The sequence below is a fragment of the Salvia miltiorrhiza genome, chromosome 4 (assembly GCF_028751815.1).
Source record: "Salvia miltiorrhiza cultivar Shanhuang (shh) chromosome 4, IMPLAD_Smil_shh, whole genome shotgun sequence".
Lineage (NCBI taxonomy): Eukaryota > Viridiplantae > Streptophyta > Magnoliopsida > Lamiales > Lamiaceae > Salvia > Salvia miltiorrhiza.
Genome location: NC_080390.1, coordinates 1,448,588 through 1,468,853, shown reverse-complemented (window position 1 = coordinate 1,468,853; position 20,266 = coordinate 1,448,588). Strand labels below are relative to the sequence as shown.

Genomic DNA, 20,266 nt, shown 5'->3' with positions numbered 1-20,266 from the left:
AACCTCAACACCAAATATTACTACACCGCACTTAGCGAGAATACAACATCACTTAGCGAGAATACAACATCACTTAAAGTGGAAAAACATCACTGCAAGTAGGCGGGATTGAACCCAAGACCTTTCATAAAAAAAAGTCTTTGAGTGCCTCAGCTTTGCCACTAGAGTAAGGTCTCGTTGGCAACTGTGGTGTATTTTAAGTGGGTGTATTTTGACATTAATAAACTCCACTGCATATTTATTTAAGCAGAAACTTTAATTAGACGGTAAATTAAATGAAACACGAACATAATTGACCTTGTTTGACTCTTTCGTCAACAACATTTCTACTAAAATGGCGTCACTTGTTCATACACAGACATGCAAATATAATATAATACTAATGAAATCTTTGTAATGAAACGCAAAAGTAGTTGCAAGACTCAATCCAACTGTCCACTGCCAAAAAAAACACACACACACACACACAAGAAGACGCTCTATGCCTTAGATCTGCAAATCTTCCAAGAAGTATATATGTAAAAAAAAAAAAAAGACATGGACAAAATTAATGACAACGAAAAAAGCATAAGTCGGCAGTCCGAGAAAACAGCAATGTCAATTTTCACACCTACAAAACCCAGATTCGTTTACACGGATTTTGGCAAGCCAGCGCGGATTCCCGCTCTTGAAAATATTTACCAGAAAAAACCCACATACAAAAAATACATATATTTTCGCATCACATTCACTTACCTTGTAAAAACGACATCTTGGACAATGACATGTTGAGGATTGTTCATGTGTATTAATGCTGCTTTGTCGTCTTCTTCTTCTCCTTCTCCTTCTTTCTAATCGAGGTGATGGAGAGCTCGACCGGCTTCTGGTTTGTGATTGCTGCTGCGATTTCTCTCTGCAAATGGGGAGTTGCAGGCTTTGAAGCTCGAGAGGTTTTCAGCGGGAATGTGTCGCTGTTGGAATCTCTGTCTTATTTGGAATCTGTGTATGGAATATCTGATGCTGCTGCTCCTCCCAATGCTCTCATGGTGCCTCTCACTCTTATCCATGGAGCTGCTGCTAAAGGAGCTGGTCTCTCTCTCTCTGTGTGTGTGTGTGTGTGTGTGTGTGTGTGTGTTCTAGAATCTGGGCATTTTAATTACTGATTTGGTGAGAAAGTTGGGTTGCTAAATTTATTCTTCATCTCAAGAATGAGAAATCTTTTCCATATTTTGGGGGGCATCGATCTCATATATCTGTGGATGAATGTGTGAGATATTTATTTATTGTAATGTGAAAATGCCGTTTAGTGTGTGTGGTGTGTGTTCTAAAATCTGGGATTTCTTGGTAAAGCCTTTGGTGATGAAATGTTTTCCTAGTCACACATTTATGCTTACTTTGAGAGTGGCATTTCAATTACTGATTTGGTGTGAAAGTTGGGCTGTTATTGAATGTCATAAATGAGAAATCTTTTCTAAATTTTGGGGCTGAAAATGTGTTTTTGGGCAGTAGATTCTGCTAGTTCTTTTAGGAGGCAAGAACAGTAGATTTCTGTATGATTTGCTAAGCAAAGAACTCAGTGTAAACAAATCTATTTTGATGTGCAAGATGTGGATCCAAAAACTGGAGGCTTCTAAACTAACACCTTTCTTTCTCGAACGACTTTGCAGTGTGTCTAGATGGAACCTTACCCGGTTATCACTTTCATCGTGGATTTGGGAGCGGGGCAAATAGTTGGCTTGTTAACTTGGAGGTTTGTAACTGTAACAAATGCTGCATTTTTTGTTTCGTTTTGGTGGTGTTGTCTTTTGCCTCAATCGAAATTGATTCTCTTGGTCATGTTGTTGTTGTCATAAGGGGAAATCTCTACTTGATTCATATATCTCTGAAATCAATTGAAGTTGAGAATTTGTTAAGTAAGCTTGTGTGATCTAGTTAGGTACTTAGATTGATCTACTTCCAGAAGAAAAGTTGCTGCTGTTTTAAGTCCCCGTTTGTTCAATCATTTGATAACTAGTCGTTCTTTGATAAATGATCACTACAAACGAGCCAGACTCAATAGGATTTGATCAGTGAATAGTTTTAGTTTCTTTGGTGACTTAGATGTTTCGTATTTCTTGAAAAACTGAACCATCAGTCGGATTTAGGTATATCTAAGTAGTTAAATTCGTATTCCTTTTGTTGAAGTTGATTGCATACGTAGCGTTGCTTCTCTAGATAAGCTGGTTTTTATTACTGTTTCGTATTTTGACATTCGCTGCAGGGAGGAGGGTGGTGTAACAATATTAGAACGTGCGTTTATCGCAAGAAGACACGCAGAGGGTCATCAAACTACTTTGAAAGGCAGATTGCGTTTACTGGGATACTTAGCGATAAGGCTTGGGAAAATCCAGGTACAAACATGGTTAAAGCTTGAGCTGATTCGTCAACTACATTAACGCGTAAAATCTGTAACTCTTCCCCTACTTCGCGTGATAGCTTCTGTTATGTGATGTCCACCACGCAGATTTTTATAACTGGAATCGTGTAAAGATACGTTACTGTGATGGAGCCTCGTTTTCAGGGCAGGGGGAGAATAGGGTATGGTATACCAAAACATCATCTATAGTTACTTCTCACAGTGATTATGCACAAAATCTCAACCATTTTGATTTTAAACATGTCTTATTTAGGCTGCAGGATTGCAGTTTAGAGGGCAACGCATCTATCAAGCTGCGATGGACGAGCTGATGTCCATGGGGATGCGCAATGCCAACCAAGTAACCACGACTGCTCGATGAAGTTGCTAATTTTCAGTTGCTTTCTTGTGGCATTGTCTCTCTCTCAACGACGCTCTTCTGCTTCAGGTACTTCTGGCTGGTTGTTCTGCCGGTGGTCTAGCCGTTATCCTGCACTGCGACAGATTTAGAGGCTTATTTCCAGGAAGCACCAAAGTGAAGTGCCTGAGTGATGGTGGCTTGTTTATGGACGCGTAACTTCCAATTCCTTTTACTTGCACCCTTTTACGACACTTAATAGATCTACGCACGCCTATATCTAAGTCTTCTTTCGCAACATATTCCGTTTTCTGCAGCCCGGATGTTTCTGGTCGACACACTTTGAGGAATTTCTTCAGTGGTGTTGTCAACTTGCAGGTATTATTTTTCTACCAAAACAACTCTTCATAACTTGACTCTGCAAAAGGGGTGTTACTTTTCAATGCAGTGATCTTACTTTGCCTATATTGTGATTTACATCGCATACATGATTTCTTCATCTTCGAGTGAATGTACCAACTAATCTCTTGCAACGAAACAGGGTGCTAAGCCGACTCTACCAGGCACGTGTACCAACCACCACGATCCAACCTCAGTAAGCCTCTTGCTCGACTTATTTTGCTGTCGCGTTGAATTCATGAAATGAGTAGTGAATTTAATCCCTTGCTGTGTATGCTTTCTTCCCTGCAGTGCTTCTTTCCTCAGAATATAATAGAGAGCATAAGAACCCCTCTCTTCATTCTAAATGCTGCCTATGATGCATGGCAGGTAAGCAATGGATGATTCAAGAAAGCTTTAAAACTACTGCACATATAAAATGTGACGCCCCTTTTTTGTTTTTCTTTCTGTGTTAAGATCCAAGAAAGCTTGGCTCCTCCATCAGCTGATCCTCACGGCAACTGGCGTCTCTGCAGAAACAATATCGGCCAATGCTCAGCTTCACAGATCCGATTCTTGCAAGGTGCTAGTTCTGCTCTACGTTTGCTTAGGGGGGCGTTTACTTTTGAGGATTAGTCGTTTGTTTTATAATCTTTGGAGCTCGTCTGACACCACGACACGTATCTACTTACGTCCGGAGCAGGTTTTAGGACTCATATACTGAACCAGATAAAAGGGTTTGCAGCATCAAGACAAAGTGGGATCTTCTTGAATTCTTGTTTTGCTCACTGTCAATCCGAGAGGCAGGATACGTGGTTCGGAAATAACTCTCCTAGAATCGGAAACAAGGTATTTTCTTTGATGTTTCTCTTCTGCAACTGAATTGCTGGCTTTGAATTCTTGAAAAGTAATGAATATAAAGTAGGCTTATGTTGTTTTTCATGCTTCTTTTTTCCATATCCCTAACTTGTGCCTACTTTTCCTTGAATAACTCTAGCTGAATACTGAACCAATTCAATTAATTCTACAACTCTTCTTGTATCCAAACTTCAAAATATATACTTGTTACTAGTGTAGTTAGGTGTGTTCTTTTTGATTGAAAATTTATCATGAAAAAAATCAGAGATAAGGAAAGCAGAATATATTCTAGTGGTCCAACTTTTTTTTTTTTTTTTTTTTCATGTTATCTGAGGGTGCGTTCTCTTTGGTTGTAAATTGATTATGGAAAAATGAAGGATAAACAAAATTTCACCATCTAAATTTTTCCTTTCTTTTCCCTCATTTCCTACAAAATATAGAATTTAACTTTTACTAATTCCTCATTTGTAGTGAAAATGATGAATGAATAAAGGTCAAATTCTATTTTGTAGGAAATGAGGAAAAAGAAAATAAGAATTTAAAGGCTGACATTTTATTTATCCCTCATTTTTCCCATACTAAATTTACAACAAAAAAGAACACAACCTAAGATGAAAAAATACTAGGGGTAATGGTAGTTTTTACCCACTTTCAAAACAAAAGACAAAAAAACACACCCTTAGCATCAATGGTTGGCCTATATGGAAGTTGTTTCAGCCGTGGTCGGTGTGAAATAACAAGAGTACGTAAAAGTAAAAAATGCCCGCTTTTGTTAAGTAGTACATAAAAAAATGCCCACCTTTATAAAACTACTGTGTTTATGCCCAAATCGACTAAATTACCCTAATTAATGTCTCAATCAATCTACTTGCAAGACAAAAATAGCTTGCTGTCGGAAAAGTAAATAACGATGATCGGATTAGTTTGTCCGTGGCTTCGTGAGTTCTATAATTATCTTAAGTTGGTTGGTCTTGAAATTAAAGAAGCTATAAGTGTGTTTATTATTGTGATATGCAGGCGATTGCGAAATCTGTTGGGGATTGGTATTTCAATAGAGCAAATGTGAAGTCGATTGACTGCCCCTATCCATGTGATAGAAGTTGTCAAAACCTCCAATTCCATTGAAAAACGATGTGATATGTGATTCTCCTTTTTACATTTTTTTTTACATATGATATAGTGATCTCAAGTCCCATTCATATTTGAGAATATACTCATTCAAAGCCAATAAGACGATGTCTGAGTTGAAAAAGTAAAGGAAAAGGTCTACCAATTATAGTGATCTCAACTCCCATATGTATTGTAGCTATGAGAAACAAATGGATATCAAGATTTGTAGTCTCAACATTTTTTTTTAATTACTTATATTATTATTATGATGATGATGATGATGCAAGTCAGCTTGGCTTGATTGCACTTGTTTGTGAAGCTTAGCAACTTAAATGCTTAAATTTTTGCCTACAATATATGAGTTTGATTTTGGCATTCTACATATCGCATGCACTTTAATATTTAAAACACAAATTCTCCTGTGAGATCACATGTATAGGTGAGACGGGTCGGGTCAGGGCTAGGGAGTGCGTTTGGGCACAGGTATGGGCTCGGGTCAAAGTGGTTCTAGGCGCGGGTCGTTGGTATCTTAAAAGTGTCATATATCTGTTAATATCAAATGTCTCGGATATTTATCCATTGCACACTATAAATATTGTTGCTCTCATTTGTAATATCATCCAAGTAAAATCATCAAAATACTAAATATTAAAAGATTGAGCAGTAGCTACTCAATTCTTCTTTCAAAATCCAAACCTACCATTGCTTCCACACTCAACAAATTTGGTATCAATGGCCATTTTAGCCCAACCCCTACAACATAATGGCAACAAATCTATCATCCTTTTGTTTACCCTCATCAAGCCAAGTTCCAATTTTGAAGCAGAGTACTACGACTAGGGGTGCAGCTAAATGACAACAATCTTTGAGTCCATGAAATTATCAGAAATAATTGATGGAGAGAATTCAACAAAGAAGACAGAGATTATGAAAAATTGCTGAAGGAATTCAAAAAGAAGAATGCAATAGCACTGAGTGATTTTCAGAAAGCAGTTGGACCACAAAATTCTGATAACATATCTAATTGTCTTATTTGTAAGAAGTCAAACCACATTAATCCAAAGATTTCTACTTAAAAAAAAAAAAAAACAACCCTAAGGGTGAGGGGTTAGGCAGACCCCCAACCTGTAGATAACCATCAACCAACATCTCATACATAGCGTTGCCCAAAAGTGACAACACCCAAAAGAGACCAAAAGAAGAAATACCAAAGATTTCTACTTCAGATGCAAAAGATGCGAAATCCCAAATCATTCATAAAAGGATTGTTGGTTTCAAAAGGAAAAAAAAAGGAAAAAAAAGAGGCCAATATCTCTAAAGAGTCCGAAGATTTCTTTTCTACTCTATTCATGAATCTGTTACTGACATTTATGAATCTTGTGAGTTTTGTTTATTTACAAATAAACTAGAATACTTTGAAGAATCATCAAAGGACAAGAATTGGAAAAAGATGGTGCATAGAAAAATGTCCATCATTGAGAAAAACAAAATTTGGGAGCTCGTTGATTCGTTGATTTGCTCGAAGAAAAGAAAACGATTGGCTGAAAGAGGTCTTCAAAATCAAGTTCAATGAACAAGGCAACAATTTCCGTCGTTATTTTTAATTTTAAAATTCAAATTATTAAAACATAAATCGATTAACGACGGAATCAAGTCCGTCGGTACTACCGATGGAACAATTTTCATCGTTATTTTTAATTTAAAATTTTAAATAATTTAAAAATAAATTAATTAACGACGGATTAGAGTCCGTCGTTAAAGATCCAGCGGTCGTCCGTCGGTGTTTCCGTTGGTAATTACGTGAGAATTTTTCTCGGTATGAATCCGTCGGTAAATCCATCGTTTACTCTAGAATTGAAAATCCATTTGTGTCGTAGATTTCGTCGGTGTTCGACATATTTTCTTGTAGTGTAAAAAACACAAGGTTTGACTTGTAGCAAAAGGAAATATTCAAGAACCATCTAATGTTCTGCCAAAAGAAGTTACCTCCGATAAATCCGAGAAGCTCAAGAAGCAATTAAAGATTACAAATTAAGAGGGGGGGTGTTAAATGAGATAATTTGAATATTGACCTTTAGAATATTAATTCATATTTAGTATTGGTTAGTTAGATTAAAAATAATAAACGGAGTATTTTAAAAGTTTCATGTATCTATTAATATCAAATGTTTCAAAATTCATTCCTTGCACACTATAAATAATACTCCATTGCTCTTATCTGTAATATCATCAAATAAAATTACCAAAAAACTAAACATTAAAAAAGTGAGCAGCAATTACTTAATGCTTCTCTCAAAATCCAAACCTATCATTGCTTCCACACCCAACAAAAATACCTACACACCCAATAAGAATACCTATTTCGTTCTATATAAGTAACAATATGTTTTCTCTGTGCACCCAAAAATATTCAAATATCTAAACAAAATAAACTTAATTTTTATCCTAATTTTGAATGATTTGTAGCATCTCTACAAGTGGTCTAAAGAAAATGCATGTGGACAGACAGGTCATATATGGCGGCTCTATATAAGTTTTATGTAAGATTAATAATCCCTTAATTAGCAGACAACAGAATCAAACTAGTTTTGATTCCAATCATGGTCCTGTTAAAAATTGTTGTTCATGAATTGTTTCCCTAAAAAGTCAAATCTTTTATTGGCAAATTTTTCTAGTGGAATAAATGTCTCTCGGTCTTTCTCCATACATAAATTCATAAACTAAAAGTTGAAAAATCAGACAAAAAGATAACGAGAATCTTATGAATAATGTTATCTGATATAATGTTTACTTATTCAAGAAGCATTGTCTTCTTTATTCACAAGCTCTATTAATCATTTTAAGGAATAATTGCTTCTTTAATTAAATGGAGAATGGAAGGATATGTGTTACAAATTTCTAGCCTTCGGCCGGTGATATAATTCCGCCGGCCATATAGTCAAGTTATGTTGTCTCAATATATGGATAATATTTAGAGGTGGTCTTGGGTAGGGATGTCAATCGGGCCAGCCCACTTGGTTTCGGGTCAGCCCATTCGGTTTCGGGTTATTTTCGGTTCGGGCTAGTCGGTTTTTTTATTTTTCGGGCTAAAATTTTTCGACCCTAGCCCTAACCCACTCGGTTTCGGGCTGGCCCGTTCGGGCCCGCAAGTTTTACTATTTTTTTATATGTTTTTTATATATATAAATAATCATATTCTTTTAATAAAAATATGTCGTATTTTTTAAATCAAGACAATTCGCTTTATTTTAGATACAAAAATTAGTATTTTTTTAACATAAGTTTACATAATATCTAACTTTAATTTTGTTTCGATAAAAAATGTATATAGATTTAATATAAATGACTATCTTTCTTTGACTTTTATATCATAGATGTTTGTTATTAACCGTTGAAAAAAATCAAAACATATTCTACAAGCATCAAAATGTTATTATTAAATTAAAAAGTAAAGTATTAAAGTTTTAAAATCAATTATTAAGAATGTGCTCGGTTAATCGGGCCAACCCGCTCGGTTTTCGGGCGCCCCTATCGGGCTCGGGCTATTTTCGGTTCGGGCCATTCGGGCTAAATTTTTTTCGGGCTAAAAATTTTCAGCCCTAACCCACCTTTTTTATCGGTCTATTCGGGTCGACCCGTCGGTTTCGGGCTTTTTTGACATCCCTAGTCTTGGGTACACCCAGATGTATCGTATAATTGGATTAACCCGTATTTAGATCCTGACCCAAATCGTGTAAATGACACTGTTCGGTTATACAAATGACATGCATGTAATTGACACTAGCTATTCCGTTATACAAATGACGCTGCGTATAAATGACACTATAACATTGTAAATGACACTATTCAAAAATATAAATGACACTTCCTATAATTGACATTATACTATTGTAAATGACACTATAATATTTTAAATAACACTATAAGGTTGAAAATGACACTATAACATTTTAAAATGTTATTGTATCATTTATATAATTGAATGTACCAATTACAAGAAGTGCCATTTGTATAACTGAATAGTGACATTTACACGATTTGGGTTAGGATGCGGGTTTGGATTAGCATGCGGGTCAGGATTTGGGTACGGGTCAACCCGAGTATACGGTACACCCTGGTATACAGGAGATTTTGTGTAATATCTATCTATTCTGAAATACAAAATTTTACCTACATGTTATATAATGGAGTATATAATTTAGGATTTTTTTTACCTTTATATTGAGTATTAATTAGTGTATTTTGCACTAATGCTACAGATACTCAACTCGTAGTGGTCGACCACTAATACTCGATATTCGCTTGACTCGCAAAAGTCGATCATTCTAGCATTAATCCATTTACTACTAATGCTCGCACTCTTGACTTGTAGTAGTCGAGCATGCTGAACATTAGTGCATTTACTAATATTCGTTATACTTAATTTGTAATGGTCGAGCATATCGAGCAAAGTTCGTGATTCGAGTAATACTCATAATCGCAAGAAAGTAGATTTTTTCGTTATGGGCCTAGCAAAAGAAAATTAGGATAGGATCCTATAGGATCTCCCCCTTTCAAAATCGGACGTGAAAGTTTCCTTTCATCCGGCTCAAGTAGGTACACCAACTAAATAAAGTGGTTATCGCTTTCAAATTCTAGAAAACCCCAAAACAAAAAGATCTACTCCTTACTCAAGTCCCAGTGAAGACCAAGCAAGATTTCATCGATTCAGCCTTCTTTTTATATATTAATATTATTAAGATTTTCTTAATTCGTTATTCAATTTTGACATAAATGAAATGTGGAATTCTTGAGTAGTCTACTTCCCTTCGAATGAGAAATTCCTTAATTAGAATTAAAAAAATGAAATTAAAGAATACCTTGGAATTCAAATTCATACATAAGGAATTTACTTGTCTATGTATTGTTCCAGTCGATCTGTTAGGTCCCTACTTAAGGGCAATTTTATCATTTCAAGCTCAAACTTAGTTTTTATATATAATTTTTTTTTTTTTGTAAAAGTTAAATAGATACTTCAGTCTTTACCAATGAATTATCCAATTCTATTTAGATCGTGGACTGATTTTATTTTACAAAAGATAAACATGTGATCTTCCGTGATCACCGATCCACGATATGTTCATATAGATTATTGGACTATTTGCAAGAAAATTTAACAAATAAATTAAAAATAAGGTTTTACAATATATTAAGCAACTTTAAAATATATTTTGCAGTATATAAACCTTAACAAGCGTGACATGCAATTTTGAAAAAAAAAATAAAAATAAAAATTAGGTCCCGATCATACTATAAAATCATAGACCAGTAGTATGCCATTGAAACCCAATTTCCAACATAATATAAACTGGTGCAATTTCAATTTTTCAATGTGTTCCATTTCAGCTTAATTATTCCAAAGGTTCCTTGCCTACTCATATTTAAAATCGAATCTAGCAAAATATATAAATTATGCATAATTTGTTTCTTCTTCTTTTTGTTGTTCTTCTTCTCATTTAATTGAAGGAGAATATTAAGATGAGACAGATGGAATGCTACAAAAAAAACACGATTAAGAGTTTAAGACGTTGCGTGATTGCGCAAGCACCCTAATAATTATTAAGACTTTTTCTTTATTTAATTCTTTATTATAGTGTGATTATTTTAATATTCACCATTCAGGCATTAATTCTACTTTAATTACTATGAAACATCGGCATGGAAGTTATATGGGAGCATTGACCAAATATAAAAATTAATAAAGTTTTTTTTATTATTATTTTTAGTAAAGGTGGAAAGGTAAATGGTGTTCCTCTCACCTAATAAACCAATTAGTTATAGTTACTAAATTATTGTCCTCGCTCTAATCTAGGTCACAATCTAAATATAACTGATAATAATATATTTTAATCACCACACTACAAGAAAATTGAGTATACATGACACTGCATACATGACGGTTTTAAGTAAAAAGCGTCATGTATGAGCGCTATTTTTGAATACTTGACGGTTTTTTAAAAAAACGTCATGTATTTAGTGTCGTGTATTCTATACATGACGCTGTGCTGACACTTTTAGAACAAGCGTCATGTATGAGCGTCGTTTATTCATATTATAGATGACATTCATTACAAAGCGTCATGTATGTGCGTTAATTTAAATGCACTACATGACAGTTAATCAAATTGTCATGTATGTCGTTGAATAAACTGTCATTAATTTTCGTTTTCTTGACATTTTATATAAACTGTCAAGTATATTTAAAACAAACGTCATGTATGTGCGTTAAATTAATTGCTATACATGACACTTATGCATATCGTCATGTATGTTAATATAGAACCGTCATGTTATTTAGAGACACCAAATTTTTTTATTAAAAAACTAAAATAAAGGCAATTATATATATAAAAAAATTATTAAAAAGTTCAAACTATCATTTTCTTTAAATGCCAATTTTTTTTATTAAAAAACTACCTGACGAAAAAAATAGCATTTTTTAAAAATTGTCAATTAATTGTTTATAAATGCCATTTTTAAAAAGAATATCAACTCGATCATTTAGTAATATAGTCATTTTAAAAATAGCTAAAAATGTCATTCTTTTTAAATACTAATTTTTTCTTCTAAAAAAACCAATTTTTTAATTTAAAAACTATAAAAATGTCATAAAATTAAAAAAAAACACCAATATGTAAAAGTAAAAAAAAAAAACTAAATTTTTAATTTAAAAACTATAAAAATGTCATAAAATAAAAAAAAAACACCAATATCTAAAAGTCATGGGTCGAACTCATACCCTTTGGCTTTCAATCTAATGCCTTAACCAATAGTACCACTAAAACAATATAACATAATTCCAACTCATTTAATAATATACTCAATATACTAAACGAATTTGAAGAAAATTTTGCAGATCGCGCGCCATCAAAACTCTGTTCCCTTCTCAAAACTCTCTTCTCGCGCCATCTCACAGAAAACCTAGACGCCGCCCATATCTAAGCAAAAAACCGTCGGACACCGCGGCGTCGACGCCTTCTTCACCGTCGCCGGCTAGCCTCATCTTTTCTCACCCGAAACCCTCGCCCATCTCACAGAAATCTACTCGCGCGCCTCCTCCCTGTTCTGAAAATAAACTTGCCTTCGCCTCCCCAATTTCAGCATACGACTGCCGGCGTCGCCCCAATTTCAGCAGACCGACCGCCGGCACCATCTCGTGCATCGCCTCCCCCAATCTGAACTGATGCCATTGCCCTATCTCAGAATCTGAAGTGACGCAATTGCCTTATCTCGTGGGTTCGACATCAATTCCTACCACTGAAAGCATACTCTATTGCTTACAAAGAAGCCGCCGATATTCTTCTCCCTGGTACTGGTGATTTTCTTTTTATAATTTTTCTATTATTTGATCCTTCTTATTAGACTTATAGTTTCGTTAAATATCTTTGTGGTTAGAGTCAAACCCAAACCCAATTGAAATCCTCGAACAGAGTTAATTATCTTGTTGTTAGACTTATAGTTTCTATTATTTCTTAGAGTTAATCACTGGATAAATTTTCTTCGTTTATCTTTGTTTGAATTTGGGTTTTTGTGGGTTGATTTGTAATGAGGCAGACAGCTCTCCACTGCTTCTCCTTGTGAGTCAGATATTTGAGATCTACTGAGAAACCTACTAATTTCATATCTGTATTTGGATTGACTGCTGTTTATAGATGGTTGCTATGCTAAAAATTCATATATGTTAAACTTTATTGAGTATTGAGATTAAAAGTATTAAGGATTTAAGATGTGTGAATGGATGAAGAAATTCTTGGTAGAAACTCCATTATTTCTAGAACTAGAATAAATTTAAAAATTCATCATAAGTTATACTATAATTCAGCCATAAATTACAGTATGTTTTTCTGAAAATGAGCTGTCATGATGTTTTTGGTCGGTCTAAAGTGTCGTTTTTATTCAGGGTACACTGATCTATCAAGATTTAAGGCCAGCTGGTGAAGAAACAAAGCATTTCAGAAGACTTCTTGTACGTTGACTTGGAGGAAGGTATGTAATCTCAAGTTTAGTTGTAAGTTGTTGCTGAATAGGGTTGATATGTATTTACATAAATTTGGCATAGCTCTAAGTATTGCAGATTTTTTATGTTGTGAATACAAAATAAGCGGTCTACTATATATATAGTCGAATTAGTGTGGATAATCTATTTGATTTAATAAGCTTATTTAGTTTTTGTTTTCCTTTACTTATTTGGTGCATATTTTCTCTTTTATGTGTGGTGCATATCTGATGGTTGGACTTGGGTATGATACTGGACTACTTTTTATGAATTAGTGTGAATAATCTATTCGATTTAATAGACTTATTTAGTTTTTTTTTCCTTTACTTATCTGCTGCATATATATATTCTTAATATATGTCTGGTGCATATCTGATGGCTGTATTTGGGTATGATAGTAGACTATTTTTTATGCTTGTAACCTAATTTCTCACATAAATGTAAAGGCCTAAAGAGTTAGATTATATTTTTTTGTAATATGATATAAAAATTATTGTGTGTTAGATCAGTTTACTCTTAGTAAAAGTCCCTATAACTAAAAGATTTTTTATGCATTAATTTAGGTGTACTGATTATTTATTAGCTCATTCATAAGATGGATAAGACGTGGATGTCAATGAATAGATTATCGCCAGAGTACGAGGAAGGGGTTGAAACATTCTTGCAATTTGCATTGAAAAATGTAGAAGATACTAGCAAAATACCATGTCCCTGTGCCAAATGTGCTAACACTAGTAAGAACATAGCTGTTATCGTAAAGGCACATTTGATGGCTAATGGTTTTGACCTAACATACAAGAAATGGATATGGCATGGAGAATATTCTAGTACTACACACCCAACATGTGATAGTGATAGAATAGAAGAAAGTAATGTAGAGTGCACTATTAAGGAGCCCATAGAAATGATTCGAGATGCATATGATTCCTTAGAAGATAATCCAAGTCACTTTCAGAAATTACTTGAAGATGCAGAGAAATCTTTATATTTTGGCTGTAAAGAATTTACAAAGTTGTCTGCCACGGTGAAACTATATAACTTGAAGGCCAAATACAGTTGGAGTGATAAAAGTTTGATGATCTGCTGAGTCTGCTAAAGGACATGCTTCCTGAACAAAATGAAATGCCATCATGTTTATATGAAGCAAAGAAAAGTATAAGCACATTAGGGTTAGATTACGAGAAATTACATGCCTGTCCTAATGATTGCGTTTTATATCGAAAGGATTTAATAGATTCTATTGATTGTCCTACATGTGGAACTTCAAGATGGAAAGTGGGTAGAAATGGTACGTCCCTAGTTGGTGTACCAGCTAAGGTTTTGTGGTACTTTCCACCGGTCCCAAGGTTTAGAAGAATGTTTCGGACCAAAGAAATTGCAAAGGATTTAACTTGGCATAACGATTATAGAATTCGTGATGGTTATCTTCGACATCCAGCTGATGCACCTGCTTGGAAATTAGTGGACAACAAATGGAAAGAGTTCGGTAAAGAGGCGAGAAATCTTCGATTAGCCTTAGCAGCCGATGGTATGAACCCGCACAGCATGATGAATTCAAAATATAGTTGTTGGCCAGTTATACTTGTCACGTACAACCTTCCTCCTTGGTTGTGCATGAAGAGAAAATTTATGATGCTAACCTTATTGATCTCTGGACCCAAACAACCGGGAAATGATATAGATGTATATTTGGCACCTCTAATCGATGATTTGAAAGATTTGTGGGAGGTAGGCGTCCAAGCATATGATGCATATCGTGAGGAGACATTTACACTCAGAGTTGTTCTTCTATGGACAATTAATGATTTTCCCGCCTATGGAAACTTGTCTGGGTGTAGTGTTAAAGGATATAAGGCATGTCCCATATGCGCTAATGAAACCTCTTCTAAGTGGCTGCCACATAGTAGAAAGGTGTGTTATACAGGTCATAGAAGGTTTTTACCAGCATTCCATCCTTATCGACGACAAAAGAAAGCTTTTGATGGCTTACAAGACTTTGGGCATGCTCCACAACCATTGAGTGGCCATGAAGTCTTAAAGAAACTGGAGGCGAACCATTATGTTATGGGAAAAAAAAGTACCAGTAAGTCCAAGAAGAGGAAGAAAAGTGACGAAAAAATTTCTTCTGTGGAGATCGAATGTTTCAAGAAGCGGTCGATATTCTTTGATCTTGAGTATTGGCAACACTTACATATTCGTCACATTCTCGATGTAATGCACATTGAGAAAAATGTTTTCGAAAGTCTAATTGGTACCTTACTAAACATACCAGGAAAAACAAAGGATGGAATTGCAGCGAGAAAAGACTTGGTTGACATGGGCTTGAGGAGTGAGTTAGCACCAATTGCTAGAGGGAAAAGAACATTTTTGCCTCCTGCAAGTTATACATTAAGCAAGGAAGAGAAGATAAAGGTTTGTACTTCATTTCTTGGGATGAAAGTACCTGAAGGATATTCTTCGAATGTTAGTAATCTTGTATCCATGAAGGACTTGAAACTCGGTGGACTTAAATCACATGATTGTCATACCTTGATGCAACAGTTGCTTCCAGTGGCTATTCGCGGTGTTTTGCCTAATCATGTAAGAATTGCCATCACTAGGTTGTGTTTCTTCTTCAATGAGATATGCAACAAATTGATTGATGTGCCAAAGTTAGAAGAAATTCAGAAAGAATTGGTGCAGACATTGTGCTTGCTTGAGAAGTATTTCACTCCTTCGTTTTTTGATATAATGGTCCATTTGACAGTGCATCTCGTGCGAGAAGTCAAATTATGTGGTCCGGTATGGTACAGATGGATGTACCCATTTGAAAGATTTATGAAAATCTTAAAGGGGTATGTACGAAATCGAAATCGTCCAGAAGGTTGTATTGCTGAGTGCTACGTTGCTGAAGAGGCCTTAGAGTATTGCTCCGAATATTTGTCTAACGTACAGACCATAGGGATCCCATCAAACAAGTTAGAGCACGGGATGACAAGGCCTCTATCAAAGCCGAGATTGAAAACAATCAATGATGAAGAATGGGAGCAAGCTCATCAATATGTGGTGACAAACGACAATGATATCGATGAATTTATTGAGTAAGCTACTTAAGTTATCTACTTATCTTTCTTTTACCTCTTCATATCATTATTACTTGGTAATAACATAATATATTTTTTTAGGGAACACAAAGAATTTTTGAAAGCAAAGTTTCCTAAGAATGCTAAGAGGATGAAATGGATACAGGACGAACACAACCGATCATTTATTAGTTGGCTACGTGAGCATGTAAGTGTCACTAATTCTAGTTCAACAAACGAGCTGCCTGACAAATTCAGGAGCCTATTTGTTGGTCCTAGTAAACAAGTACTAGAATATTCTAGTTACTTGATTGGTGGTGTCACTTTTCGTACAAGAAAGCGTGATGAGGCACGAGTTGTTCAGAACTATGGAGTTAGCATACGTGCAAATGTTATGCAAGTTGCTAGTGCCAAGGACAAAAATCCAATAGAAGCAGACATGATGTTCTATGGAACAATTGAGGAAATCTGGGAGCTTGATTACCGTCACTTTCGAGTAGTATTGTTCAAGTGCAATTGGGTAGACCACAAAACAAAAGGTGTTAGGGTGGATGACCTTGGTTTCACCTTGGTCAATCTAAACAAAATTGGATACAAGTCTGAACCATTTATTTTAGGAGACCAGGCCAAACAAGTGTTTTATATTGAAGATCCTGAAGATCCAGCATGGTCGGTGGTACTTGCTACTCCTACCAAACGATTTACTGACATGGACAATCATGATGATTTGGGAGACATTTCTATCCAATTCCAAAGTTTCTCAAAATGGTTTCCTCCTATTAACACAAATAATGAAAATGATGAAAATGAACCACCATGTGTACGTGAAGATTGCGATGGAATTTGGGTTACTAATGAAAATCTAAATATTGGTATGAATACAATACTTACTGCTTAAATCTATTATTATTTTGAGAGTGCGTTGTGTGTGTGTCTATTTTACCTTAATACTTGTTTGTTTTCATCAAGTGGTTCTGTGATTAATTTAATGTTGTGTATCTGAACTTTGTATTGACTATTGAGCACTTACGTTCGTCTCCATTTATAATGCAAATTTGTAAATTGTCATGGCTTCTTCGCGTGCTAGTGGAAATTCCACCATTGCATCTTCTAAGGGGGGTGTATTTGTTGTGGAGTTTAATAGATTTCTATGGATTTTAAAAGTCTGGGTGTATTCGTTCCAGACTTTTAAAAGTCTGCAGAAATCTGGGTGTATTCGTTCAAGACTTTTAAAAGTCCATATAAATCTGGGTGTATTCGTTTCAGACTTTTTAAAATCCATACAAATCTAGGTGTATTCGTTATTCCATTGACTTCAAATCCGGAATGACTTTCATGGATTTCATCCAAAAAATACACACGACGAAATCCGGCCAAGAACCACGAGAATTGAAATCCATGAAGTTTTAAGCGAGCGCTGAGTTCCAACGCCCGCGGCCAAGAAGCCAGCGAGCGCCGGAACTCAGCATCCGTTGACATCGGCCAGCGCTCGCTGGGTTTGGAAATCAAAACCAAAATTCCAAGGTTGACATTCTCAAACGCCTGAATTTCTAAACAAATGGTCTTAAAGACACCCATGATCATTTTCTGAAGACCACAACACGATAACTAGATGCGAAAGCGGAAACAATGAAGAAAAAGATTGACCAACAATACAATCCAAATCAACTTCGAGGATTCGTGTTAAGCAAACACATCATCAGTTTCCAATCATCCCTGCTTACATTTCAAGTGTGTATAAGCACCTAGTCACAGTATACAGCCTATATTTATATTCACAAATCTCATTCTTAACGCCATTAGCAGAACCATCAAATCTAAACACATCGAGAATACACATACATCAACAAGCATTTAAAGTTAATTAAAAGAGTCGACAATGAAAAATGAAAAAACAATAACCATACGTTTTCCGCCGCCCAAAACCTTGTGCACTGGCTTCTCGCGGCCAAACAGACGGTAGATCTTGGCCTTCATGGCAGATGCCGCTGATTTGAGGTCCCCATCATTGTCGGAGTCGGATGAAGACGAACCGCTGCCGTGGAATTTGTCCGTGATCTTATCCATGAGAGATTCAGCTGAGGATTCGTGCTTCTCGTGCTCACCGGCGTGATCGGCCATTGATTCCAAGCTTCGATCTCAATCGCCGCCGCCGGAAAAGTAGTTCTCTGCTTCACTCGCTAGACACACTGTGCGCTCCCAGCGGTCGCTGGGTTTCCAGCGGTGCTGGGACTCAGCGGGCGTTGGCATCATGGATTTCAATTCCAGAATTATCCCCTAAATTCTTCGAAAATCAGTGAAAATCGGGGTGAAATCCAACCACGAATTCTTTGAAAGTCGTCTGGAATCTATGTGAATTCCATGGAATTTAAATTCCATGGACTTTTTAAAATCTGTGAAAATCCACAACGAATACACCCCCTAAGTCCAAGAGAGGTAAAGTTTGTTTGAATGGTCTTGCTCAAAGGAGGGCCAAAGGGATCAAGCATGAAGTGGAGTTCAATAAATTTGGACAATCGGTGGGCAAGGTTGCAGCTGAGATGCAAAGCTATATTGGGCTACTTACTCGGGAGCATGTCAAGATAAATATTAAGACTTGGAAAGATGTTCCAAATGAAGTGAAAGACATTATTTGTTTGTTTTCCAGCGCAATGACCATTTTCTAGGAAAAAAAAATTGTGTGATAAATTTGATGTTACATGAACAAATTAATTCCAATGATCAAACTAAGTAATTCTAAAACTTAATTAAGAAGGTAATGTAAATATATAAATAAGTAATGATATAGTCGAATCCGTACAGATTTCGACTAGAAATTATTACGATTGTAACTGAAATCTCGTTCCATCTCGTTTAGTGAAGCACGTTAATTAGATATTTGAATTAATTAATTAGTTTAAACTTATTAGTATTCTACTCATTAATTTAAAAGCAAATTTGTTAAGCGATTTAACTTTAAAATATAAAGCAGGTCATACTCAAGTTAGGGACAAAGAATATGCACCATTTACCTTGCTAGGAAAAAATATTGATTTTGCGTATTAAAAGGCTAACGATATCCATATGTTTGTTTTCCAGCGCAATGACCATTTTCAATGCAACAAAGGAAAAGAATAAATTCAAGAAACCACCAAAATGGGAAATTGTTAAGGTTTGTAGTATTATTAACTTCTAGCATTGTTGCATTTATTATATACTCATTAATTAATCAATATATTTTTCACAGGGCCCAATACAACCCGATTTCAAACAATGTGGCTTTTACGTGATGCGATTTATGAAAGAGATCGTAATGGCGTGTCAAGACGATGACTCCGTTTTCGTGGCTTCAATGGTAAGAAGTTATATTAATTATTAGTAATATATTAATATAGCATTTTATGTCATATAGGTTTTATGTGATGAATTTGTTTATTGTCAGTTTAAAAAACGTGAGTATTCTATGAGTGAGATAAATGAGGTTCGAGAAGATTGGGCAACTTTTGCCATTAATGAGGTTTGTAATATCTAATGATTAGAACTTTTATTAAATATATCTATGGCTTTATAGTGTTGTTAATATATATACTTGTTTTCTTTGTCTTGTAGCTTTGACATGTGACATGGAGAAGTTCTTGCGCGTTGATATGGCATTTTGAAAGCTTTCTGGAACAATTATAATTTGTGGGTGATGTGGTAGAACATTGGTTCTTATTTTGTTGTTGGGAGATGTGGTAGAACATTGGTTCTTATTTTGTTGTTGTTGGATGAATATTGGTTATCAATGTTTAATTGGTCATTTTCAGTATGTTTTGATTTCTTTTTTTGTACAATTTAATAATATTTATAAATTAAAAACAGGAAAAAACCAATATAATATGAAATAATATTTTAAAAATCTGAATAAGCATATTTGATGGTTTTAATATGACTATAGATGACGCTTAAAAAACGTCAAGAAAACTAAATATAATGAGATATTCTGGCTGAAATGACGGTTAAAAAGTGTCAAGAATAAACATAGAAACGTCATGAAAACCTATATACATGACATTCAAAAAGTGTCAAATATAATCAATAAACCGTCATGAAAACAAACATACATGACGGTC

At 35.1% G+C, this 20,266-nt stretch overlaps 1 protein-coding gene across 1 annotated transcript; it reads left to right on the top strand.

The window, feature by feature from the left end:
* The first annotated feature begins 375 nt into the window (after positions 1 to 375).
* LOC131022092 (pectin acetylesterase 12-like) lies at positions 376 to 5,350 on the top strand. Its single transcript, XM_057951486.1, has 12 exons — positions 376 to 1,068; positions 1,647 to 1,729; positions 2,240 to 2,369; positions 2,483 to 2,556; positions 2,649 to 2,735; positions 2,823 to 2,947; positions 3,050 to 3,110; positions 3,274 to 3,327; positions 3,423 to 3,500; positions 3,588 to 3,693; positions 3,814 to 3,959; positions 4,986 to 5,350. The coding sequence occupies exons 1-12, from the start codon at positions 843 to 845 to the stop codon at positions 5,091 to 5,093; spliced, it is 1,278 nt and encodes a 425-aa protein (XP_057807469.1). The 5' UTR covers positions 376 to 842; the 3' UTR covers positions 5,094 to 5,350.
* The last annotated feature ends 14,916 nt before the right edge of the window (positions 5,351 to 20,266 follow it).